The sequence below is a fragment of the Mustela nivalis genome (assembly GCF_964662115.1).
Source record: "Mustela nivalis genome assembly, chromosome: 8".
Taxonomy (NCBI): domain Eukaryota; kingdom Metazoa; phylum Chordata; class Mammalia; order Carnivora; family Mustelidae; genus Mustela; species Mustela nivalis.
This window is the reverse complement of record NC_139027.1, coordinates 285,427-312,162: the sequence shown is the minus strand read 5'-3', so window position 1 is coordinate 312,162 and position 26,736 is coordinate 285,427. Positions and strand designations below refer to the sequence as shown.

At 60.7% G+C, this 26,736-nt stretch overlaps 1 protein-coding gene across 7 annotated transcripts in view; it reads right to left on the bottom strand.

Annotated features, from left to right (window-relative positions):
- The window catches only part of TPO (thyroid peroxidase), a 48,416-nt gene extending 23,998 nt beyond the window's left edge, over positions 1-24,418 (bottom strand). For 4 of the 7 annotated variants that reach the window (XM_082743048.1, XM_082743045.1, XM_082743050.1 and 1 more), the window contains exons 1-3: positions 8,648-8,978; positions 5,498-5,582; positions 1,861-2,030 (exon numbers count right to left, since the gene is read on the bottom strand). In XM_082743048.1, the coding sequence (XP_082599174.1) occupies positions 1,861-2,030; positions 5,498-5,582; positions 8,648-8,777 (385 nt within the window). In that variant the 5' untranslated portion in view covers positions 8,778-8,978. Of the gene's footprint in view, positions 1-1,860; positions 2,031-5,497; positions 5,583-8,647; positions 8,979-23,562 lie in introns of those variants that run through there. The other 3 variants (XM_082743049.1, XM_082743047.1, XM_082743051.1) reach the window with 3 other exon arrangements.
- Between the last annotated feature and the right edge of the window lie 2,318 nt (positions 24,419-26,736).

Here is a 26,736-nt window from a genome sequence, read left to right as displayed (position 1 = left end):
CAACGCCGCCACACACCCTCCACACGAGGAAATGGGCTTTTAAAACCCGTGTTTGCTGTGACCGTTCAGGAAAGCCGGTCAGTGCTCTGGTCCCTGGAGACAGGGCACCCGCGGGGTCGCGTCCCCGACAAGCCTCTGGGCCCTGGCAGTGAGATGGAGCGGCCAGCAGAGCTCGGCCCCCGGCCGGTCAGGGGTGCGGGCAGCATTGGCGCTGGAGCTCGGGGCCTGGCTCTCTCCAGCTGGACTGCTGGCTCCCTTCTCGCCACCCTCTCTGGGTTGGGGCCCAGAAGCTCATGTAGTTCCCCAAGCACGTGCTGCCGGCACGCTTCCCTGTTGGTCCCAGAAGGAACCTTTGGTCACTTCTCCAAGACGAGTTGTACAGATCTTCGAGATAAAGCCCTGAGGACGGCGGAGGAGGGGCCAGGGCCAGGAGCTTCCCTAGGGGACCCTGGGAAGGATGCATCTGTTTGACACAGAGAGAAAGAGAAGGGGCGTCCCCGCCAGGGCACGAGCCCGAGGGTTTCACGTGGTAAGTCAGCGAGAGAACCACAAACACCATGTGACCCACGCGCACCAGGGATTCAAGGAGCAAAGCAGATGGGGCGCCGGGTGGCTCGATCCTTAGACAACTGGCCCTGGCTCAGGTCCTGGTCCCAGGGTCCTGGGATGGAGCGCTGGGCTCCCTGCTGGGCGGGGACCTGCTTCTCCCTCCCCCACGCCCCCTGCTTGTGCTCCCTCTCTCGCTGGGTCTCCCTCTGTCAAATAAATAAATAAAACCTTTAAAAAAAGGCAGATGAACCTATGGGAATGGGGGAGGGGAGAGAGAGCGAAATGCACCATCGGAGACTCTTACAGCCGTCTCGGAGGGAGGGGCTGCGGGAGGAGGGTGGGGGTGGGCAGAGGGGGAGGGGCTGCTGGAGGAGGGTGGGGGATGGGCAGAGGGGGAGGGGCTGCTGGAGGAGGGTGGGGGATGGGCAGAGGGGGAGGGGCTGCGGGAGGAGGGTGGGGGTGGGCAGAGGGGGAGGGGCTGCTGGAGGAGGGTGGGGGATGGGCAGAGGGGGAGGGGCTGCGGGAGGAGGGGTGGGGGATGGGCAGAGGGGAGGGGCTGCTAGAGGAGAATCACCAAGTTTTACTCCTGAAACCAATTTTCCCATATGTGTCACCTACGTAGAATTTAAATAAAAATGTGAAATAAATTAAAAACATATAAAACTCAATAAAAGAAACAAAGGCTATGTCCGCACGAAGTGTCTGCGGCTCTTTGGGGGAGGGACCTGGGGACCACGTGGCTCGTGAGAAGCCCGCGTTGGTCTGCTCCTTCCCCACCAGGGCTCATGCATTGCCCGGGGCCCAGCCAGCCGCGCCCCGTGTGCACCAACGGGCGGCCTTGCTCGGAGGCTCTGCCGGCAGCCACTGCTGTCCCCCGTTCAGAGTCCAGCAAACCGGTTCTCAGAGGCCCGGAGGAAGTCACGGAGGCCACGGCCACCCAGCAGGGCGGGGCTCGCCGTCCTTGCCGGCTGCTACAGCAACGGGACCCCTCGCACAGCCCCGCGCGTGGCTCCTGCCGACCCGCCATCCCTGGCCGCCCCGTCTCACCACCAGGGCTTGGCGGCTCTTGGATGCCATGACACAGGCTGCCGGGGGCTGAGCCGCCGCCGCGCTTCAGTCTGGACCACAGAGGGACCGTCACCTCCCAGGCGAACCCAGACGCATCCCACGCCTGCTGGAGCCGCGGTGACAGACCCACCGCGTCTGTCTGGGACGGAGCAGGGAGGCGAGCGAGAGGCGCTCTGTGCATTCCCTCCCAGCCCAGGCTCTGCCCCTCGGGGCCGCTGCTGGGGGGACACCTCGGGGGCTCACCGGTGGGAGGCCAGGATCCCCGGAGCTTCCCGGAGACTCTTGTCTTCAGGGCCTGCACGGAGGCTTCCATGATCTCGGCCGCACGGGAGACGGCGCGGCTGGTCGGCTCAGGGCGTTTGGAGAAAGACAGAAGCTGTGACGGAGACGGGACCCCTCTTCGGCGGAGGTCTCTGCGGCACGAGGGGAGAAGTGACACGGTTATTCGTCGGGGGCTGCTCTCGTGAGGAGTCAGTACTCACTTCAGCAGAGTATGTGCAGGGCCTGCCCCATGTGGGGTCGAAGACGGGCGCATCCAGGGGTCGTGGGCCGGACAGGACTTGGGGGCGATAAACCTTGTCAGCATCGAGTTAGACGCCTGTGCTGTGCCCCGGCTGGTGAGTCAGGGGCCCTGCGCGCAGCCCCCTGGAGCTCCCCGGTGAGCCTGTGCTCACAGGCTGGCCCCGCCCCCTGTCAGAGAACCGGTCCCCGCAGGGCAGGACAAGGCAACAGAGCCTTTGTGGTGGGACCGGAAGCACCGTGCTGGGTCCCCAGCACCCTGCGTCCCCGGCCTCGCGCGTCCCAGCAGCTCCAGCCCCAGGGGATCCGTCCAGCCCCTGCCCACGGCACTTTGGGGCCATCGCCCTGGGGGCAGGGGTCCGAGCTGGCCCCTGCCCGGGTGGGGCTGCAGAGTGGACCCCCGCGGCCTCAGGCAGAGCAGCAGGAAGCCCCTCCAGCCGCCCTGAGATGTGTGGCTCCGACACAGATGACTCGGCGGCGGGATCAGCCAAGCTCCCGCCTCCCACCGCGACCCCGCGGGCCACCACGTGTCAGTAAGAAGCCCGAGTCGCACTGAGGGACCGGGGCGGCCGGTGCTGGGCCGAGAACCACTCACCTTGGGCTGTCGCCCTGAGCACCTCGGCCGCCCACGGCCACAATGACGCTCAGTTTACGACACTCCGTCATTGAGAGCCGAGTAGCTGGCATCGGGGGCACAGCCGGTGACAGACGCGGCGGACACGGCGGACACAGCGAAATGAACCTGACGTGACACCGATGCGCGGCCCAGAACTTCCATGAAGAGCTCTGGATGTCGCATGACACCAGGTCACCGCGACGTTTTCTTTCTTTTAAGATTTTATTTTATTTGACAGAGAGAGACACAGTGAGAGACGGAGCACAAGCAGGGGCAGTGGGAGAGGGGGAAGCAGGCTGCTCGCCGAGCAGGGGGCCTGCCTTGAGGCTCGATCCCAGGACCCCGGGATCACGACCTGAGCTGAAGGCAGAGGCTTTAACCCCAGGTGTCCCTGTAATGAATTTTTGGTAGAAGCTGACACACCAGTCAGCGGAGACACGGGACCCCGGCCCCAGACACTGGCCACCACAGTGCCAGCCGTGGCCTTTCTGGGGCTCCCTGAGACTGCGGGGGCAGGAGAACAGTCCCCCAAAGAAGTCCGTGTCGGCGAGCGAGGAGGGCCGCGGGCTCGCCCCTGTAGGCACCTCCCACCCCAGAGCATGTCTCCGGGTCCTCCGGAAACTGCGTCTCCCGGATTCGAACCGTAAGGACCTCAGTGAACTGTGAGTTTGCTTTGCACCTTCAGTGCCTCCTTGCGCGATGCTGGTCTTCAAAGGTCTCTTGAAGAAACTTCTAGAAACAACCTCCGAAGACCTCACCGATGACCTTCCTCATTGGCTCTCTTGTCTTTGCGTTTCCACGTACATCACCGCAAACCCGAGCGGTGAAACCCATCTGCAGCCCCGTTCTCGCTGCGCAGGCTGGCGTTGGCACGAGGAGACTCAGCAGGACTGAGACGCCATGTCTTCCTCGGTCGCTTCTGCTCCTCATGAGCCTGGACCCGGTGGCCCCGACAAGGCCCGTGAAGCCCGAGGACCCCGTTTCTTTGTCCTCAGAGTTCAACGACGGGAGGAGACTCAGGCCAGCCTCCGCTCGCCGGCAGACCCGTGGACGAGACCGCCGGGTCGGGGGCCTTGAGATGGCAGACGCCCTCCCCTCCCCAGGTGACACCTTGGCCGAGGGCAGAGCTCAGCTCAGAATCCAGGGAGAAGCCCGGGCGTCCTGAGGAAGACCTCGAGGGCCCTGGTTTGCGCTGTCGGGAGGACGCCACACGCAGGGCCGCACCCGCAGCCCAGAGTCATGGGGGTGGCCGCCGACCCCGGGAGCAGGCTGGGGACAAACGGATGTGGCCCCAGCCCTGCTGGTCCCTGGAAGGACGGGGTTGTGGAGAAGTTTGCAAGACGCCAGTGTGGCGTGCGCACGGGGACAGATACTACTGGGGACAGTCTCCACGGCTCTGGGTTATTTCTCAACACCCCGTGAGACAAAGGGCGTTGACTGTCTTTGCTCCTGTCCACCCTCAAGGATGCTTTGAAAGGGGCCGCCCTGAGGGGCACCTGGATGGCTGTCAGCAGAGCCCCCACTCTCGCTCTCAGGGTCCCGAGTCCACGCCGAATGCTGGGCGTGGAGTCTGCGTAGAAAGGGGGCAGCATGGGAGGCAGAAGTGGCGTCTCCCTCCGTGGAACGGCCCTAGCGCCCGCACAGCACGGAAGCCCTCCTCTCCGGGGCAAAAGACAGGGGCGTAGACCCTCCCCTACACTGGTGTGGGTGCCACGCCCCCATGGTCAGTATGCCCAGTGGTGGGTCCGGGAAGGGGCGGAGCTTTAGGCGATGGGGACCATGGGTCTAGGAGGACATCCCTTGGGGACTCCGGATGCTGCCTCCCTGGTAGGCACGAGGAAGCAGCATGGGAAAGAGCCGTCAGACGAGCGACCGTAAGACTGTGTGACTGCACCCACCGCCATTCCAGAGGAGAAGGACCCCGTGGTGGCAGCCGCCAAGGAGCAGGGCCTGGAGCCTGGGCCCCCCGCGTGGCCCGCCCACGGCAGCGGGGCCCCTCGGATCAGCCACGCTCAGCGGTGCACGGCCCGAAAGAGGGCTTCCCGGCAAGTGGACCAGGGACAGGTTTGTTGTAAAAACAAAGTGTGGGTCCAGGAGTGCAGGGGTGGGTGACGCCCCACGGGGCATGCAGGTGTCCAGGGAAGGGCAGGTATCGCCCTGGGCCTGGGTCTCTGCTGATTTGGCTCCCTGGACCGCATGCGGATGTCACCGTCCCCAGCGAGAGCGTCTGTAACCGTTAGTCAGCCACCAACGAGACGAGCTTGTGAGGACAAAACCCGCTCGTTAGCTGTTCTGTTTGTTTTGCAAACATCCCATGTGAGACCACCGTGTCCTCAGTACGGAGGTCGACTGCGTGTTAAAGCCGAGGGGTTTCTTACGACTGAAACCAGAAGGACGGGCTTGTCCTGCACCGAACGTCTGTGTCCTGCGGTGTCCTCCGCCCCCACTCTGGTCTCGGCTCCTCCCGCCTGCCCCAAGACAAGTAGCCCCCTGTCCCCGGACCCCGTCCGCTGCCAAGACCGCAGATGTGCGTCACGGCGAGATCCCCGTGGTTTGCTCTGGGCTACCCTAGAGACAGAGTCTGGGACTGAATACCGGTTCTTTCGGGATCTTCCCCTTGACACCAGGAAGTGAGCAAATGCGCGGGAGTTCCCGCTTTGTAAGGAGGAGATGGCGAAGCCGGCGGCGCGGCCCGGGCACCGGCCCTAGTGACCTGCCCTCCCGTGTCCCCCGCGGAAAGCCCACCTCTTCACGGTGTGGTAGATGGCGCGGTCCACCATGCGTCTGGTCTCCTCCACGACGCTGAGCACAGGAGGGTCTCCGCTCCGTCCTGTGGAACAAAACAGCATGGTGAACTCTGTCCGAGCGCAGACTCCTCTGCCACGTTCAGTGTCCTCCAAGGGCAGCGTGAGGCAGCGACAAGCCCACGGCCCCTGAGCCCTGTCTGGAGGGGTCCTGGCTGGCTCCCCCATGGGTCTTGTTTCTACATCTCACAGGAGGCACGAGCCCCCCACCCCCCAGAGCTGCCCACGCAGTGCAAGGAGCACAGGGTCCTGCCCACTCCCACCGCCTCCCCGTACTGTCTCGCTCCCCCTGGCCCAGACCCCCTCCATGACTGCAAGGAGCCGAGTCCTTTGTTCCCTAACCAGGACACAGAAACTCGTAAACTTTCCCTATTTTACATGTGCACTTAAGAAAGGACAAATTACTGAAATGTGCCGGCAGTCTCCAATGACAAGACTCGCGTTTAATTTTATTTCATGCTTGAAATGCTTCACCGATCCCCATGTTCACGGCCCTCGAAATTCGTACGCGGAAGCCTCGCCCAGCGGGACGATGTGAGGACAGCCATAGGCCGACCCCATGACGGGATGACTAAGACGGGCCGAGGGCCGCTTCCGGCAGGGACACAGCCCGGTGCGTCTGCCCGCCGCCTTACCCAACACGAAACGGGCTCCGGATCTGCACCCGCGGCAGCCAGAGTGTGAGACGCACTCGTCTCCTGCGTGCACACCAGCCGGGCAGGGCGGCTTGTCAGAGTGACCCAGACTAACCTGCAACCCAAGATTGCGCTCCTGGGTTCAGACATGAGGCTCCAAACGAATAATGTAAAGCAGCAAGTGCTTCGAGGGGTGCCCAAGTAGCTTCTGTTACTAACAAACCTTGCATAATCAATACTTCATGAAAGGAAATGCATAATTTGTAAAGATAAATAGACTACGAGAATACTTTCAAGTACATACACCTTTGTAGGAATTAAACTGTTTAGGATGGAAATGTCTGTGTTTAGGAGGCGGTGGGCACAAGACGCCCAGGAAATCCACCAACACCGTGAGAACTCTCGGCAGCTCTCTTCTGTCCTTTTTTGTCCTAAATCTTCGCTAATGACCCCACTGCAGGAAGAACCAGTCTCTGAGCCGGGAGGGGCGTCTATGCGGCCCGAGACCGCAGGTGCCCGAGGCGGAGACCCCAGCCGCCTCCCAAGTCCGGGGGGACAGAGCCCGGCACAGACACCCTCACGCACCCTCTCCAGCCCCCTGCACCCCCTGCAGCCTCTGAGTGTGTTATGGGACAGACACAATTCCGTGCATCATCCCGGGACTCTGGGAGACAGGACTGGCCACCAAGAACTGGGGGACCTCGTACTTAAGGGCCTGAGGAGCGCGCTGTGGGGCAGGTGCCTCTTGGACACAGCTGTACGTCGGGCTCCTGGGGCCCTCCCAGGGGTGACAGGGCCCTGGACGCGGGCCTCTGGGGCCCTCCTGGGGCCAAGCCCAGAATGGACACGCCGGGGCGAGGGCCCAGCAGCGAGCCCGCCGGCAGCCACCCTCCCGGCTGCCCCACGAAGACCCCAGCGCTGTGATGAGAATGCAAACCCCGGAGAACAGAGCAGCATCGCGAGTTGGACAGGGGCCGAGAAACGTGACCCACGACAGTGATCTTTCGGGGAACCGCGGTGAGCTGGTGGTCGGCCGGGAAAACACTGTCCTCTGTCAACGAACGCGAGGTCGGACACAGTGAGAGAAATGTTCTCCAAATAGGTAATTTGTAAACGGTTAACAAGCCTCAAAATGCTCCGGTTGATGCTAAAACGCCCGCGACGCAGCATCCACAGCCCCGGACAAAACCTGACGAGATGCGTCCTCGTGCGCAATCGGTGTGTGGCTCTGAGTCCCACAGACGCGGGTTGAGGCCTCTGGCGGGCGGTGGCGTGTGGGGCTCCGGCGAAGCCGCAGAGACCAGACGCCCCGATTCGTGGACTGTGACGTCCACAGCTGACCGTGTGTGTGACGGTCTGTGGGCGTCTCCGACCCACGACAACTCAGCCGCCACAGCTGCGTGACCCCGCTGGTGCTACCGTGGTTTTACATGGCGGGGCTGTCCGATAGAAGGACAAATGACTGTCCGGTAGAAGGACAGATTAGGTAAGTCACAGGACAGCTGTCGAGCAGCACGGGCACCGCGGGCTCACGTGGGCGAGATGAGCCCGCCTTTCCTGCGGTGCCTGAAATGCGTGTCTGGTGTCCTTTCCTGCCGTCGTCCAGACGCAGGGCACTCGGCACGGCGTGGCCTGTCGGGGTCCCCACGACGGACGACTTCCCAAGCTCCTGCGTGTGGCAGGTGTGGCGAGGGAAGGGGCGCGTGCAGACCCATGTTCTCTGAGCCCAGCGCTCGCTCAGGCTTCCTGCTGCCTGGGACGCGTTAGGCGCTTTCTTAGGGGCACGGGGGTCTGTGAGGGATGTCGGTGCAACTTTCCACATGGTCACGAAGCCCCGAGTCCAGTGGAGTTGGGAGAAGTGGGGCCCAGCAGGTGTGGGACGGGGGCTGTCAGCGCGAGGGTCCTCCCACTGCTGAGGAGTCCGTAGACAGCCCCGCCAGGCTGCGGGGACGCAGGAGTCTGCTGGGGACAGTGTGCGTCCCTGGGGGGGGCAGCCAGAGGCCCCTCCGACATGCTGCTCAAGCAACGTGTTTGGTGCCTTTTCTTTCTTTCTTTTTCTTTTTCTTTCTTTTCTTTTTTTTTTTTTTAGCCAAACAGACGCCGAGCTTGAGTCCTGGCCATTGCAAGCTCCGGACCACACCTGACACTGCGCACCCCGTGTCCCAGACGCACACCACGCCCAGAAAGAGGAACACGTGATTTCTCCCAAAGACAGTTTTTTCAGATAGTCAAGCCAGTGAAATGGAGAGTCTCGTGGTAGAGACCCCGGATTGCTCTTCCGACAGGACCGAGTTGCGACGCGTCCACCCTCCAGACCCATGGCTCCCTTCTCGGGACGCAGGAGGAAACACGGCAGGCGCCTCGCCTGGCTCTCAGGGCCGCCGCGCCACTGTCTGTTTCCGTGGCTGTGGACAGCGGCTTCCCGAGGCCGGAGGCGGCATTCACTCGTTACTCACCCCACAGGAGGTCCTGTCCTCTCCGGAGGAAGGGGAAGAGGCCATGGGCACAGGCCGCCGCCAGCGTGACGCCCAGGACGGCGAGTGCTCTCCTTCTGACGGCGGAACCGGCGGAGAACAAGCGGCCCATCAGGGTGACGTCCACACGAGCGGCTTCTCTGGGACCTTGGGAGCGGGACACCCTGTCATCGGGCTCTTCCCCACGCGTCCAGCACCGCGTTCAGCGTCCCCCCAGCTGGGTCTGAGGCCCAAAGACTCTGACCTGCCTCCCGGACGGCTGCGGCCGCCCTATAAACCCTCCTGCTCTTCGGTGCCCGCTCAAGCGTCACCGGCCGGGCGGCTCCCACGCCCTTGGCTGGCGCCAAGCCTCCGGGATGTCGCCAGGAGCAAGCGTCCCCCGTCCAGGTCCTCTCGGGCGGAGCCCCCGCCCCCACCAGGAAGAAGGAGAAGGTGTGTGTGTTGAGGAGGAAGACGCCAGCTACAGTCACCCCCTCCTCTCCTTCCCTTCTAGAAAAGGACCTCGGCCTTCAGAGGCCGCCCGACCACATGCCGGTCCCGGTGGGTCCCTGGGGCCTGGACACTGGGGCCGTCATTCCCTCCTGCCTAGACGGTGAACAGGCGCCTGTCCCGGGGTCTGGCGAGTAAGGTGTGTGCAGGAGGCAGGGCTCCCCACGCCGACCCCGGCGGGTCTGCGCCACGAGCCGGAGACGGGCACGGGGCTCCCTGTGGACGGGAGGGAGGAAGGGTTTCCGTGGTTGGCCTCCTCTGAGGCTGTGCGCCTCGGCAGGAATGTGGTCAGCCCGGCACGAGTCCACGGCGGCTCTGAGGACGCCGCTGTCCTGCCTTCCCTCGGCTGTCTGTGGAGACGCAGACGCAGTCTCCCCCCAAGCCTCTCGGTTTCTGCTTCATGAAAACGGTCTCCCTTCTCTTCTTTCGCACTTGCTCCCGCAGCACCGCGCCTTCTCCAGGAGAGCAGCCCCCCCCCCCATAAGGAAAAAACAGGCAAGAGGTTCCAAGGGAGACAAGGAAATTCCTGGTGTACATGAAGCAGATGTGGGAAGTGGTGGGGGTTATAGCAGGGCTGAGTGAGGATCCGTCCCGGGATCCCACACCCACAGCACAAAGCCAACAAGCGTCACCTGTGACCGTTGTAGGGTCTCGGAGCCGACGCCCCATGGCTAGGGGAGTAAGCTGCTTTGGCCGGTGTTGACCTGTCTTTCCAAGTGCAAGCACTGAAGGGTCGGTGGGAGCGTGGGTCTGGGGGTCCCTGGAAGGCCTGGGCGAACCCACTCTGACGGGAGTCACCCCCGTCCTGGGCCCCACCCCAGGGCTCCCAGAGGGCACCCCTTTCCCCAGGGCCAGGCTCTTCCTTTTGGGTGTTCCATGCAGATGCTACGGCAGCCCGACACGCTCAGACCAGGAAAGTTACTTTTGGACAAAATGCTGGCACCCGGATGAGTGTGGCTTCCTGAGAAACAGCACATTTTTGAAAAGTCTGCGTGTCTGACGTATTTGGGACGTACTATACTCAGAGTTCATCCAGTGCTTTTTATAGACTTGGAATTAGCAGAAATCCCGGGCTCGCATTTTAGAAACCCAGCACCCCGCGGTCCCAGCAGGGGAACCCGAGCAGACTTGAGGTCAGCTCCGCTGTTCAGCTGCGTGAATGTCCCTGCCTGCCGGTCAGGGGCTGAGACTTGTGTGATGGTCACTCGGGTCTACACCGCAGTCCCGACCCCCTCTGGACGTGCCCTGTGCCCTCCTGCGAGGCGCTCGCGAGGCAGCTGGCTGGGGCTGGCAGCCGTGGAGGGGAGTCCTGTCGAGCTGACCCAGGACACTGGGGTGGTGGGTGGCACTGACGGCCCCGCAGACGGGCTTCTGCGCAGCTAGTCCTGCTGGTCCCTGATGGCTTCCCTCCAGCACAGCGAGGTACGTGGGGACAGGGAAAGACACGTCCTTAAACACTGGGGTCCAGTGCAGAAAAGGCCAGGCCTGGGGACGTCCCCGAGGAGCTCACACTTAAGTCGCAGCATTGAAAGACGGTGTCAGATGATCTAAAGACCCACAAGGGCTGAAATTAGGTCAGAAAGTTGGCTTTTGGGAATGAAGGGAAGGAAACATCTTCCTCTAACTGTGGGGTCTTCCCGCAGGACGGGGAATCCCGTGGATGTGAGACAGATGAACAGGAGAAACGCGAAGCTTTACTCGCCGTGCTCGGAGGCCCAGCAATGACCTTCTGACCTGAGGTCGGCCCGAGGCAGGCGGTGTGTGGGCCGTGCGGAGATTGGACAAGGACCGTGCCAGGAGCTGGAGGACAAGGGGCTTCTGACCCAGGGAGATTCCAGTCGTGAGGAGTTCCACACAGGTTCCGGGGGTGTCCACACGGCCTTCTCAGCTCTCAATGTCCTGCCCTGGCGACAAGGACGTCCCCGCTTGCCGTGGAGAGCACCCCTCACCTGGAACACCTCCTTCCTGCTCCGTGGGGGACAGAGGAGCGGCCGAGGCCCCTTCCCGCACGGCTGTCCCTTCAGTAACTGTTTTGGGGCGGCCTTCCCTCGACCCCGTCAGGGACAGTGATGGAGGTCCCGCCTGCCCAGCCCAGTGGGATGATACTGGTTGAGTTGACACAAAGTGAACAGTTCAGCCAGGATCAAAACCCACCAGGTCTTCCCTTGCGAAGGACAAGTTCTGGTCGTTGGTGTGTTTTGTCCGAAGCGATGGCACTGGGCGGCCCCACAATCACCGAGCTGAAGTGGACACCACCTGTCCTGCGGTCCCGTCTGACCTCTCTTACCTGACGGGTCCAGGTCACGGGGGCTGGGAGGACCTTGTCCTCCAGGTGCAGGAAGCCCTCAGTGGCAAAATCCAGGAAGAGCTCCGAGCTCCCGTGGCTGCTAGCCGTGGGGGTGGGTTCCGTGCCGGGCCCTCAGGGGATCGTGGGGGGCACAGGGTCCTGGAGTGCAGGGCAGGCTTGTGTGGGGCAAGGGGACCAGGAGTTTTCTCCCACGTTGGCTTCTGCTGGAATGCCCAGGACTCTCCCAGCAAAAATACATTTCAGTCCTTTCCCTGAAGCTCCAAGGACAGGATGAAGCCGGCGGGAAGTGGAGGTGGGACGTGGACCTAAATCATCACCAACAGAACGTCAGCAGTGCCAGCGAGGTGGTCAGAGCAGAGCTCGGGGGCCCGTGTGCCTTTGTCCTGCAGGTGGCTCTGACCGATGGTGAGGCCAGGACGGAAGCCACGGGGCACGGGGACACGTGGTCAGGGGGCTGCGTGGCCTCAGGGTGCGGGTAGCAGATGGGAAGGGTCCGGGAAGCCGGCCTTCTCGCCGTCACCGTCGGCACCATCGCCTGTGTGTGTAGGAGGGACTGGGGTCTCTGGGCTCACATAGGAACGAGGGTCTGCACTGCCACCTGTGTCCTGGGGACCTCGGCCCCTCAGAGGCTGGGAGGGATGCCCAGTGGGCCAGCCTGAAGGGGACAGCTAGTGCTGTGTGCAGCTTGGGCTCTTGTCTTAGAGACAGTGGAGGGAGCCTCGGGGGCACGGCGACATGGGGCTCTGGGACTTCTGGTACCAGCTAGAGGGGGACGCGCAGGAGACTGGTGGCTCGTGGGAGGCTCTGAAGCATGGACCTGGGCCCTGGGGGCCTGGGGGGTGACAGTGGGGGCCTCAGCAGGTCAGAGAGGAAAGCCTCGAGTTCGGAACTGGTGGGCACTTTCACTCCTCCTTTCCACTGCTGGTTCGCTGGCTCCGCACGCAGATGCCAGGACCCCTGTCACCCGTGACGGCTCCTGATGGACTGCTCCTCCTCTTCCAGCGTCCACTGCTCAGTGGCCTCCTCGTGCCCAGGGGACACACCCTGACCGTGAGGTCGGAGGGGAACCCTGGCTCTGACCCCCTCTTTCCTGCTGCGGACCCACCAGCGTCACTGCTGAGACTGCGCTTACGCCTCTGTGAGTACATTCGGTGTGCACACACACGCGTGCGCGGTCCCCGACACAGTCTGACGCCGGCCTTCGAAGAGAGCACTGTGGGTTTTGTCCTCAGAGAACTCGCGTCCTGAGAAAGCTCCTGTACAAGTTCAAGCACCCGTTCTGGGTGACTGTTCTGGGAGTCGGGGGTCCATGAGCCGCTCGTCCGAGTGGGGAACTCGGGGCCACCGATGCTTCGGGGGATGTGTGGTCACGGATTTCCAAAGCGTCAGGCTGGTAAAGAACATCTTCCCTCTTGCTCCGCTGGCCTCATGCCTGCCGGTCCCTGAGCTCTGCGGGCCGGTGTCATGCCTCCACTGGGGACTTACCCCGACTCCGAGGGACACAGGCCTGTGGCTGCATTCAGAGCTCGCCCACCCCGGCGTGGCCCTCAGGCCCGTTTCTGCAAACCGGAGCCCATTCGTGCCCTTCACCCACCGTCAGCCGCATCGTCGGTCCTTCCGTTGGCCGACTTGTGCGCACGTCGTCTTTGTAAAGGAAAGACCGTCACCGATGGGAAGACAAGAGCACTCGGGGACGCATCCCCTCGGCTTGGTGTCGGGGCCGATGCGCGGCCACAGGGGGCTCCGTCAGGAGGACGAGTGGGTCCCCATCCCCGTCTGCGCCGTCAGTGACGCCGGGGGCTGGCGGGAGGGGCCGGGCATCCCCGACCACCGTCCGACTCTGAGGTCAACCTCCAGTCATCTTAATGAGCCCCTTTTTAAGAAGAAAATGAAATCCTGGGATCCAAACTCCGCTAACGTTCCTGATAAAGTTAGAGTCTTCATCCAGGCTTCGCCCGCGGCTCTCCTGACAAGTGGCCGTCCGCCCGGCCAGATGCTTGCGGGAGGCCTGCAGGGTCCAGGATTCAGCCTGGCGTGGGCCGCCCCAGCTCCCTGGGGCCACACGGGTCACACACCGCAGGCTCCGAGCGGGAGGCGGGGACCTGTGGCCCCTGGGCCGGCTCTCGGGCGGGAGCCGCACGCTGTGGCATCGGCGGAGTCTGGGGATCCTCACACACGGGCCCTGAGCACGGCTTCCCTCTGGCTGCTCCCCTGGACGTGAGGGGAAGCGCAGGAGAGGCTGGGGCGCGGTCCCGGACTCGTGACTTCGGCAGACGTCTGCACGGCGGCGGGCAGGGCATGGTCACGGCAGCTCACCCTCCGTGCGCAGGGGTGGCGGGTCCTGCCATCGGACACCAGGGAGCTCCGCCGTGTGGCAGGAGACCTTGTGTGTGCACGGACGCCCTGCGGAGGTGGAGGAGAGTCCCCGGCTGGCTGAGCCTTCTAGCAGCTTCCAGTTCATGGTCACCCTCCTCCGCTCTCCCGAGGACTCAGAGCATCACCAGATTAAACACAAACATCGGAATTTCATGACCGGGACGGGCACTCCCCGTGTCTCCCACTGACTCCTGACTGTCCTGGGGCAGCTTTTGAACAGAAGCTTCTGGAGATGAGACTCAGGAGGGTATGTAATTGCTCTTACTCTTGTACTGAATTTAAATTCCTTTGAGGCCTCAGAGAAATCCTAGTGGGTGTGAGGAGGGTTTGCCAGCTCTTCTGTCGACCGTGGTTTGGCGTTGTGCGTATGCACCGGTGTACGGTGAGCTTAAACCGAATGCTGGGCCGTTCCTGGAGGGCTGTGTCATTTAAGTAACTGCATAAACGCAACCTAGAAAAGGGAATTGTTTGGAAGGTTTAAAAAAAAATGTGTCATTTTAAGGAAGAAATCAAGAAAAGATTTCGGCGCATGTTAGAGGAACACGACACGCAGGAGCCTTTCCGAAGTCAGTCTGCACCAAGCCAAGAGCGGCTCTTGGGAAAAGCAGAGAGCCTGATGTGGGGCTTGATCCCAGGACCCTGAGACCATGACCTGAGCTGAAGGCAGAGGCTGAACCCACTGGGCCCCCCACGCGCCCCTAACATTGGGATTTTAAAGAACTGTCACGTGGGCCGATGCAGCGGCTCAGCCATGTGTGAGGGAGCAGCTCCTGCAAAGGGCTCTGGAGTCCACGCGCACCGGAGCACCGGGCTTCGCTCTCCGACCTGAGCAGTGAAGGTCAGTAAACGACCTTGAGTAATTTCCAGGGAAAACACGTCCATGCCTCCGCTCACTCCTGACGTGCAAGCACACAGCATTTCCTCGGGCAACGTGGTGAGGCGTTTCTTCCCTCTGAGCTGGAGGCATCGCTCACACGAGGGTAAATCAGTCAATTCAGTCAATTAAGGGAAACAGCGGAACACGAGAGGTGTGTTCAATGTCACTATGACCCACCGTCAGTCCGAGAGCTCCCTTTCCTCTTTCTAGCTGGACTCGGGCTGCGCGTGGTGACAGTTAAAAAGCCCACAAAGGTCATAAAAAAAAAAAAAAAAAAAGGTCTGACAATCCTGTCGAAACTTCTTACATTGACTCGTGAAATAAACGGCAGTCGTGTTCCTGCATCGGACCGACAAGCCCCGCACACGCCTTCACCCCCGGGTTTGAGCTCGACGGACGTGTTCTCCCCGCACTGACCCAGCGTGCCGTCCGGTCAGGAAGACGAGCAGGGGAGTCGTTTCTGTGGCGTGTGACGGATCCCTGTGAAGACCCTGGAGGCGGATGCGGGACACAGAAGTGCAGAAGCGGCGGCCGCGGGTGTGGCGAGGAAAGCCTGCTGGGGACAAGGACGTGTGAGGGGGCAGCCGACGGGGACAGAGAGAGAGATTCCGGTTAACGGGGCGGCAGGACGGCTCGCGGAGAAGTCGCTTTCGTTTCTCGGTCTGTCCATGGTGCCGAGAAAAGGCGGGTACGTGTGAGCCCTTGACAGTGTGAAGGAGCGGACCGAGGAGGGGCACAAGCGGAATCCGTGAGCATGGGGACGAACAAGTGAGCGAGAGAAGGGCTGATCTAAGGCGCTGGCGGGTAGTTTGGAGAAGGCACCACGGGGAATGACCAGGAGACCAGTCACGTGAAATGAAGCTTGAAGGGTAATGAGGAGCATCACATCTTCTCCTGTGAAATCCGTCGAAGGCTTCAGTAAAGAACCCGTGAAGCCGAGGAGGAAGGAAGGTCCGGTGTCTCTTCCCAGGGTCGTCAGGCAAGTCAGCACCGAGGAGGGGCTTGAGCAACAGAGACGTATTCCTGGCGGAGCTGCTGGTGGGGCGGCTGAGATCCTGGTGTCCGAGATCTGGGTGTGGGCACACGGGTTTCCCTGGAGGCCTCTCTACGGGGTCGGGCCGGGCCCTGCACTGTTCTCGCACAGCTGTCCCTCCCTGCGCATGTGACCCAGGCAACAAGTGCTGTCAGGACACGGCCCCACTGGAATTCGGCCCATTCTGAAGCCCTCACTCAAGTTCCTCTCGAAGGACCCCATCTCCGGGTGCACCCGAAGGGCGGAGGTTAGGGCTCCGGCGGGTGGACTTTGAGGGCACACCGGTTAGCGCTCAGCAGGCTGAAGGAAGCGGCGGCCAGACTGCCCCTCCCCTGGGGCCCAGCACGGGACCGCTGCGGGACTCTCTTCTCTCCTGACGGCGGTGAAGTCAAGCCGGCCCCTTCGGCACTCACGGCCGGCCACGGGGAAGCACAGCCGTCGTCATGACGGACGCAGTGGGTAAGAGACACGCAAGGAGCTGCCCGGCAGGTGCGTGCACCGGGGTCCCCGGGAGGTGGAAACGCACACCTGCGTTGCCCTGCGCCTCCCCTTGGTTTCAGAAGCACACGGAGCCTCATTTCATCTCCAGACACGGTTCGTGCTGGGAACGCGCGGCTTTTTGCGACCCAATAGGTTCTCTTGCCGTGAGATGTCCACGTAGCACTGACAGACGTCCATGCAGGACAGCGGGTGGAATCCGGACTCAGGCAGGCCTCCCTCTGCCGCAGTAACGAGCGGCCACATTGCAACTGCTGTCAACACGGGCGCGGGGTCGCGTGGGCTCTGCCCTCATGGTCATCCAGGGACCCAGCTGTCAGGACGGGCACTCGACTCCTGACACTCTCTCCTACAAGCGACGCACCCGCCCCAGCCCATCCCTGAACTCCCCGCCCCCCTCCCCTGCTGCCAGGAAGCCACCAGGCTGCTCTCATGTCCCTCAGGACCCTCAAGACCTCTGGGGCCTCTTTCTCCACCAGAGCACGGGTCGGCTGTTCCAGCCGACCCCAGCCGCACGCGGGCCCTGGGGCCACCAGCCTGTAGGGGATACCCCTGAGCCTCCGTTCTGGCTGAGGCTGGGACCTCCACAACCTGGGGTCCCGTCAGGCGAGAGCCCACAGGGCCACTTAGGGCAAACAGGAGTCCCCGGGTGGTCAGGGCTGGGGTCTTCTCACATGCACCCCAGGCTCCTGGCCTCACAGAAGGAGTCTCTGATGCGCACCTGCCCGAGGCCCTCGCTGCCTGCCCGTCCACAAGAGCCGCTGTATCTGCTCCTCTTGGGGTCCCCAGGCCAGTGGTTGGCTTGAACTCCCAAGTCCCTCTGGACACAGCCCACATGGGGGATCAGGAAGGACCGCTGTGCAGGCTCAGCTCTGGGGGAGGCCCGTGGCCAGGACTTGCGGTGCCTGCTGCTTCGGGAGGGCTGCTACCGACGGGCCTCGTGCCCCACTCCCTCAGGGGCCCGGACGCGCTGCCCTTCCTGCCGCAAACAAGGACGAGGACGGTGTTTGTCGACCAGCAGGGGAAGCGCCGGTCACTTCAAGGTGCGCAGGCCGGCCGGGCCGGGACGAAGGGGCAGGAAAGAGACCTTCCCAAGGGCTTCTCTTCGTGCCTGGATTGCTTAAAAACTGAGCCACGAGGGTGTGTATTAGAAAACCGTCTATATTGTTGTAAACAATAAAAGGGATTTCAGAAAATCTCCTGTAGGCTTGGTCGTTAACGACTGACTTGCCGAGACATGAAGACTCGACATGGAACCAATACTCGGTTCTGGCTAAAACCCCCGAGTCCGTTTGCACCTTTCACAGAAGCACACGTCGCATTAGAAAAAAAAAAATGAAAGAAGGTGGGTTTGGGAGGGAGACAAACCATAAGTGACCCTTAATTTCACAAAACAAACTGAGGGTTGCTGGGGGGAGGGGGGTTGGGAGAAGGGGGGCGGGGTTATGGACATTGGGGAGGGTATGTGCTTTGGTGAGTGCTGTGAAGTGTGTAAACCTGGCGATTCACAGACCTGTACCCCTGGGGATAAAAATATATTATATGTTTATTAAAAAAATATATTTACATTTAATTAAAAAAAAAGTAAAAAAAAAAAAAAAGAAGGAGCTCATGTCGGCTCCCTTGTGACTGCAGAGACGCATTTCTCTCGGTCTGTGTGGCTGATCTCACGCCTCGCGGTGCGGAGGTTCTTTCTCAGACACACGCAACTCGGGTCAAGGCATTTTGTGGTTTTACCTCATAGGCAATCACAACACCGTGTGTGTTCTGGAACCCGGGAGTTTCCCTGCTGGTTTTAGTAATATTTCACAAACGAGTTTTCTGAGTGTGAGAAACGTAGGACACGGAGCGAAGGGAAGTCTGTGCGTCCGCAGGGAGGGCGCCTCGCCTCGCCCCGCGGTCAGGTGTGTGTTTCCTCGTTCGCGGGTGGGACGCACAGCGCCGGCTCGGGGCTCACGCTCCGGGCGCAGAGACAGCCTCTGAGATGGCCGGTGTCTGTGGGTTCTGCACACGTCCGTCCTGCGGCCTCCACACAGCGTCCCCGTCCAGCTGCCCCCACATGAGAGGGCCAGCCGTGACTGCCGTGTCCTTGCCAGCTGCCAAAATCGGCAGGTCGCACAGGGTGGAAAGCCATCCTACCCCCGAACACGCATGCGACATCGCAGAGTCTGCGGACGGCACCCGCGCAGGCCTCCAGGGGCTCCTCGTGCCGGGAGCGGCACTGCAGGGAACCAGGATGGTCACAAAGACAGCGCAGGCCGCCGTCCTCAGACACTGCGTCCTGGGGTCCGGGTCCCGAGCTCCTGCTGTCTGTGAGACGGGGGCTTGCTTGTGCACCCGTCACTCCGGGAACTCGGGGGCTTCGGTGTTCCAGGATGTTAAGTTTCACCCACGCCTGGAGGACCTCAGCCACCGCCACTGCCTGGTTTTGGAAGATCCGTCCACCCTTCTTCCAGACTCCTGGGGTGCTGGCTTCCCTCCCGCCCTCCTCCTGCCGGTCTCACGGCCGCTGTCCGCCCGGCTGGAGAGCTGGTCAGGGGCGCACCGGCCGTGCAGACCCCGTGGGCTGCTCTTAGTGACACTGTGAGTTTTCTGATTAGTGAACATATTTTTTTATCAGAGAAGAGCTCAAAAGCAATTAACGTAAAGTATTCCAATCACAGATGAACTCCATCGCTTCTCGCTGATCCGTCCCAGACAAGACCACACTTCCCTGTCACGTCGCGGACTTCCTTACAGTGAAAACCATCAACTTCGTACGTATCGTTGCTTACTTGGATCTCTTCATGCTAGACACTGTGTAAGGAGCGGCCTCCAGGCCCCGGCCTCGGTGCGTCTTTGCGCTGGAGGCGTCCCACTACGCTGCAGGCTCGAAGCAAACAGCGCCCAGCGCCGAGTGAAGGGACACTCCAGGGCTGTGTCACGAGGTCACGAGGGTCAGGGAGCAGGGCCCAGAGGGACTGGCCGCAGTGACAGAACGGAAGCTGAGAGGGAGGACGTGAGCCCACGGGGCGCGGGGGTGGGGGGTGGGGTGGGGGGTGGGGAGTGCAGCCGGGGTGACGCCGACAGCCCTGGACCAGGGAGCAGGGAAGACCGGGAAGGTCGGATAAGCGAGAACTGGGAGACTCTTACGGAGGAAGGAGCCCCTTGTCTCCCAGAGGAATTCCTACAGTGTTCCGGGTCGTGGTTTTCTTTGCTCGTTTACGGTCTGTTTGTCCTTCATGCGTCATCATCCCTATGAATTTCCAGAAGCTTCCATCACGAGAGCCACTCACAGGCCCAGTGAGGCCAAGCGCCCCATGCCCCCCAGGGCTGGCTTGTGTCCACCGGCAGAGAGCACACACACCTTCTTTTCATGCCGTCACTGTGTTCCAGCACATTCTGTCTCTCCTAAGAAAACCTCTCTGAGGTCACGGCCCTTCCCGCTGGCGTGTTGCCAATGCCGAGAGACACACGTAGGAGGTGCCGAGGCTGACCCTCGGTGGCCCCTCCAGGAGCCCGGGGAGGACGCCTGGGGCTGCTTCCCCGCCCTTGGGCCGGCGTCTGTGCGCGGGGAGGGCCGGGCGGCGCGCATCTGGCCAGCTCCGGGCCACCTTCCCGCACACCCTGGCCGGGAGGCAGCCGGGCCGCGCGGGGCGCCCACCGCTGAGTCACCCTCCGCGGCCTCCGGGGTCCGAGGCTGCCCCGCGGCTCTGCCGACGCCCCCGTCGCGCTCCGTGAGTTCCTGCCGGACTCAGGCGTCCCTGACATTTGTCGTCCCCGCTTGGGAGGAGGCGCCGTTCCCCGCGCTGACCGCCCGACACGGGGCTGACCGGAGCGGCCCGGCCCGGGCAGACCGACTCCACTCCCTCGGGTCGGCCCCTGGTCCGGAAACGCCGCAGCACCGAGCGCACCGGCTGGGGAGGGGTCTCCGGCCGCGGCTGCCGCGGGCGCATCTGGGACCCCGGGGCGGAGCGTCCCCACCGGGCCCCGGGTTCTTGCGCTCCGGACGGCGGCAGCCGGCGGTGCGTGCGCGGTTCCCGGCGACCGTCCTGATGGCCACGGCGGCGCCGGCTGGTCGTGGGAGGTCTTGGCCCCGACGGGGTCTGTGCTCCCTCGGTGGGCTGGGCCGGGCGCGGCCGCCCTTTCTGGCCACGCGAGCTCCGGGGAACAGCCGGTCCGGGGCCGTCCTGAGGTTCCTCCGGTGTCGCCCCCGCAGCCGCCCTCCTGCGCTCCCGCCGCGCCCAGAGCGCTGGGAAAGCCGCGTCCCCCTCCGCCGCCCTCCGCCGCCCGATGCCCGCGGCCTGCAGTCCGTACACACGTGGAGGCGGCTTTCCCGGCTCCGGCTCAGGGGTCGCGCCCTGGGGCTCCCAGCGTGGCCCTCGCAGGAGGAGGGCGGAGCCTGCTCAAGCCCCTGAGGGTCCCCCAGCCGGGGCAGGGGTCTCCTAATCCGTGTCCACCCGTCCGGGCTTGCTGCCCCTCCGGAGACCCGGGATTCACACAGCCGCGTCCGCCCCGTCGGCGGAGGCTCCCGTGTCCCTCCGGCCGCCTCCTCCCCGCACGCGCACCTGTCGCAGGAGCTGCCCTGCCCTCCTCGCGGGGCCTGGACGCCGGCCACCCGCGCTGAGCACCGGGGCGTCCTGCCCGGGACCGAGGGACGGCCGGCCTCCCAGTCTTTGTGTCCGCGGGCAGCCCCAGGGGAAGGGTTTGGTCACCGGAGGCTCGTGCTCAGAACTGAAGTGGATGAATGCGGGATCCTGACGCGTCATGATGCCCAAATGCTCGGCAGCCAGCATCGCCCTTACTCTGGGCCTCCCCTCCCCTCCCTGCCCGTCTGGGGTCCGCATGCCCCGAGCCATCGGAATGCCCCAGACGTGCTTCCCGCCCTTCTCAAGACCTGCGCTCCCCGGTCTGCTCCTCGGAGGCCTGAGCCTCCCTGACCCCCGTCCCTGTCCCCCTGTGGGCACAGCACAGAACAGCCTCCCTGGGCCAGCAGGGCCAGAAGCCTCCAGCAGGCGGTTAACCACGCCCGGGGGTGGGCAGGTGCCGAGGGCACCTCTGTGTCCCCAGCCGTGAGCATGTCCACGCCCGGCCTGTGCTCCAGAAACGCTTTCTGATGAAGCAGGAACACGGCCGCGGCGTTTGAACTCTGAGCCCCAGTGCCGGGTATCTGAGGCCCCAGCGAACCCACCAAACAGGTTCTAATGAAGCCGCCTGGACAAAAGCCGTCCCCCACCAGATGCAGCCCACGGTCTATGGCCTGCTGACCCCTGCTTTCAAGAACTTAAAGATTCTCATTAATTAAAAAAGCAGAGACTGCCACGCAAATTATTTACATGACATCATCTGCCATGACCCCAAAATGCTCACCCGTGGGTCCAGCCCCACCTTCTGGACCTTTCCCTTTAGGGCAGGAGGGAGGCTCAGGCTGAAGTTGGCATTATTTAGTCCGTCCGGAGGACGGAGGATCTGACAGTAAGGGGGGGCCGTGGCCCAGGCCTGGGGCCTGACCTGGTCCTTTTCAGACGGGTTTGGGTTCACAGTGAGCTCTTACGAAGGCACAAAAAATCCCTCATTCATCAAAGAACATTCCATAAAGCCGCCAGCAAGCCTCTCGGCTCCCAGGCTTCAGTGAGAGGAGGTTTTGCAGAGAAGCCCCCGGAACACCTTGAAGCTGATCTCAGCAGCCGTGACGGGCAGTGGTTCTCACACATTAATCTGTAAAGTTCTTGGAATCTACCCACCACCGCGTCTACGAGGGTCAGGCTCTGTTCCAGGGTGTAAGTCAAGGTTAGACAGAGCCAGACATGTCTATCTGAAGGAACGCGGCAATGCTGGTTTCCCCAGGGGAACATTCTGGATTTTTTTTTTTTTTTTTTGGTTTGCATTTGCCTTGATTCCAATTTTAAAGAAAAAGTTTATTACAGGAGAACAGTTTTTCTCAGGATAAATATATATTATTTAATATTCTCAAATCTGGTGTATATTTAGTGTTAGGGACACATGAAAAAATGCTCCACATCACTCGGCATCAGGGAAATAAAAATCAAAACCACAATGAGATACCACCTCACACCAGTCAGAATGGCTAAAATTAACAAGTCAGCAAATGACAGATGCTGGCGAGGATGCGGAGAAAGGGGAACCCTCCTACACTGTTGGTGGGAATGCAAGCTGGTGCAGCCACTCTGGGAAACAGCATGGTGGTTCCTCAGAAAGTGGAAAATAGAGCTACCCGACGACCCAGCAATCGCACTACTGGGTATTTACCCTAAAGATACAAACGTGGTGATCCGAAGGGGCACGTGCACCCGAATGTTTATAGCAGCAATGTCCACAATAGCCAAACCATGGAAGGAACTTAGATGTCCATCCACAGATGAATGGATAAAGAAGATGTGGTGTAGATACACAATGGAATACTATGCAGCCATCAAAAGAAATGAAATCTTGTTATTTGCGACGACATGGATGGAACTAGAGGGTATTGTGCTGAGCGAAATAAGTCAATCAGAGAAAGACAATGATCATATGATCTCCCGGATAGGAGGAAGTGGAGAAACAAGACAGAGGAGCATAAGGAAAATAAAACAAGACAAAAACAGAAAGGGAGACAAACCAGAAGAAACTCTTTTTTTTTTTAAAGATTTTATTTATTTGACACAGAGAGATCACAAGTAGGCAGAGAGGCAGGCAGAGAGAGGAGGAAGCAGGCTCCCCACAGAGCAGAGAGCCCGATTCGGGGCTCGATCCCAGGAGCCTGAGATCATGACCTGAGCCGAAGGCAGAGGCTTAACCCACTGAGCCACCCAGGTGCCCCGGAAACTCTTAATCATAGGAGACAAACTGAGGGTTGCTGGAGGGGAGGGGTGAGGTGGTGCAGTAACTGGGGGATGGGCAGGAAGGAGGGCGCGAGATGGACGGAGCCCTGGGTGTCGCCTGCACCGGACGGACCCCAGAGCTCTACCTCTAAAGCCAGTAATGCACTCTATGCTAAGTAATTGCATTTAAATTCAAAAAATAATATATTCATTATAATACAAGTTACTGTTAGGTACTAATAAAATATGTATCCTTTTCCTCCAACCGAATTCTGTATTATATCCTGTCATTGCCAAGATATAAAATAAACACTTTAGGAAAGAACTCACTAAAAGTGCCTTTAGTAATTCTACACCTGTTTGCTGCCAAAGCCCTTGGAAGATATTTTTAGAAACGTGGATTTGGTTTTCCTTTTGCCAGAAGCATTTCAGTTTGTTCTGCTTTAACAATAATAACGTCAAGTTTATGTGTGAATATTACATTATTACGTTTTTGTGAAAACGTCTTACTCTTACTTCACAGGGGAAGGCTGGGCCGTGCATCTGGGAGTCAGAAGACGACGTGACAATCCCTCCCGGTCCTCTTGGCCTCAGCGACGGGGTCTGTCTGCGCCGTGGCCCTCGTCGGCAGGTGGAGAAGAGAGGGTCCGGGCGGGGCGGGACCGGCGGGCTGTCGGGAGCTTACAGCCGCGCCGCCCCACCAGGAGAACACCAGCCCCCACCAGGGCACCGCGGCTCTCCACCGGACCGCGTCTAGCTCTGGGCGTTTGCTGTTTTATGACAAGAGGGACTCTTGGACCAAGTTCTAAGCAAAAAACAAAAACCAAAACAACCTCTGGGGGCCCAGCGGAGTAGCTCCTCGATGGCATACTTGATCCGACCGAGCAGACTTGGGAATGCGTTCGTGACGGACCGTGGAAAGGAGCCAAATGGCCGGCCAACGCCGTTCGCCTCTGCGCGCGGCCGTCGCTGGACAGGAGTCAACAGGAGGAACTTCTTCTCTTTCTCCTTGTCCTCCCTTGTACAGATCTCTCAGGACTTAGCACCGCTCGGAGGCGCACCTGACCTTTTCTCCCTGACTCAGCTCTTTTCCTGTGTTTATTTTAACTGCGGGCTAGTCAGCACAGGGCGTCCGCTGCCGCGACCTCGCCTGGGCACTGACTCGGGGCCACCGGACTGTGCTCCTCATGCCGCGTCCCCACCCCCACCGCCGGCCGACGTCCGAGGGTTTTCTGTTGTTCAGAGCCTGCTTCCTGGCTTGTTTCTCCTTCTCTCTGGACTTTCTCCTTTGATCATTTGTTTCTTAAGTTCCACAAGCGTCTGTTTCTCTGACTCACTTCCCTCCGCGTGATACCCTCTAGACCCACTCACATTCTTGCAAATGGCAAGATTTCACTCTTTTTGGTGGCCAGTAGTGTTCTGTAGTGCGTCTGCCCCATACCTTCTTCATCTGTTCGTCGGCTGGTGGACAGTCAGGCTGCTCCCGTGACCCCAGAGACATCAGGGTGCCCGCGTCCCTCTGAATCAGTGTTTCTGTCCTTTGCGTAGCTTCCCCGTGGTGTGACTGCTGGCTCATACGGTAGCTCTACTGTTCACTTGTTTTCTACCCCAGACTCCGTTTCAAGGGGGCACATTTCTGGCAGGACCTGGGACCTGGCTGAACCAGCACGTAGGGCACCGCACTCTAAGTGGGACTGTTATCCTGAAGGGAGAGACAGTGACTCTCTCGTGTCTCTATTTCAGGTTTGGGAGGACATCTGAGCCGAGGCGTGTCCCACAGCCAACAGAAGTGCAGCATGCCCAGCAAGAACTGGCGTTCACCAACCACAAGCACGGAGCCCTCTGCTGACCTGCTGCCTGAGCTTCCTGTCCAGAATGAGAGGAGCACACCGCACAGAGGCCTGGAAAAACCTGCCTGCCCATCTGCACACCCCGAGAATGGATAGTTTCCTTATCTGCTGTAGGGGCGGACAAGGACCCTTTTGGCCAAATAGTTCCTATAACGTTTACTCGTCCTGCATTTTGGAGCCGAGGCGTGTTTAAGACAACAAGGGAATTGTGCGGTCGGCATGTAGCTTCTCCAAAAAGCAGGAACAGAGTTTAGAATCGGAAGCCTGAGAACTGAGCATAGAAAGACACACGAGTAATTCCTGACTCTGGGTATGTTTCCATGTGCGCGGTGTGGACTCTTCCTTTTGTTATCAAGCTGAGTTTCTTCATTCACCGAAATACGAGGCTTGTGCAGATCTAAGTGGAGAGTCGAGTATCTTCCTTCCATCTTCCGTAGGGTTACCCGCCGTAAGGCAATGTGCAGAGTAGTTCAATAAACTTTTCTTCATGACTTTTCCTTTTTTAAATTTCAAATGAGGAAAAAAGGATTAAAAACACATTTTTTGTTTGAATTTTCAAAATTCAGTAACGTCTATTTCAAAGACAAATCTACAAGCTAAAGGTCTCACCTTTTCAGGCTGATGTTCTTTTCAAGGAACCCCTTTGCCAGCATGTGTGCATAAACGCTTTCAAATTTCTGTGCAAACTTCAACCCCCAAAAGGGCCGACGTGCAGTGTTACCAACGTCGCTGAGCAAAGCGAGAGTCGTTTCCTCGACGAACCGTGGGTTCGTCTCTGAGAGCGGGACATCCGCGATCCGTGTCTGCGTGTCGGCAGCAGGTCAGCTCAGCCCCGAGTCCAGCCCCAGAAGAGAAACAGAAAGTCGAACGGAAAAGCCCAGACTCGTGTTTCACACGAAGCCCCTGCCATGACCGGCAGCCAGTACGTCCGTGTCCTGCTGAGACACGGCGTGAGCTGGACGCCCACGCCCCTGAGCTCGGACCCCACGGGCATGACCCCGCAGGAGGCCAGTGGCTGCTAGGCAGGTGTGACTGCAGTGCAGGACGGCCGTCAGGTCTGGGAACTCGAGTTCCTGCAAGGAAAAATAAAATAAAATGCTGTGAATCTTAGAAAAGCATATTATGAAACATTCAGTGGATTCTATGCTTTTTGAGCTCCAATAAAGTCACTCAGGTACAAATACCCTCAAAGTAGGAAGGTTTAAAGTGGGAGGCAGAGTCCTGTGGTCGGCATGACCATAGCCACGAAGATCCTGGTTCGCGTGGACACCGACAGGCTGGTCTGACCCTGTTATCTCCCGTGTCCCAGAGGTAACTCCTCTGTGCGGGGCCGGGGGTCCCATACCTCAGCCCCAGCCCATGGACACCGGCCGGGGGTGCCCCAGGGAGGCTGTGATGTGGAGTTTGTGCCCCGGATGGTCTTCCCGCTCCCTGCACACCCCACACGAGTGCCCACGACGCATCCGCGCGCAGGTGGATCGGACCCGCCGCTGACGCGGACGGAGCAGACGCAGGTCCTCGGTGTCCTGACGTGCGTGACGGTCGGTGAGTTGTGACTCCTGTCCGGCCGCCACCTTGCGCAGTCCATGGGGAAAGAGCCTCACATCTTACTCTGTTTCTTTCTTTTCTACTCTGGCATAATAAAACTCCAAAATAGTTAAAGCCACCAGAATTCCTTCTAAGAGAACTGCTACCTAACGGACAGCTTCACTACACTGTGTGCAAACTGCCTGTGCTCCGAGCTGTCGCGAACGTCCGGAGAGCTGTGTCGCGACAGCAAGGACAGCCGGCTGGCTCGTCGCGTCCCCGGTGTGCTCCTTTCCATGCCTGTAAGGGCAGG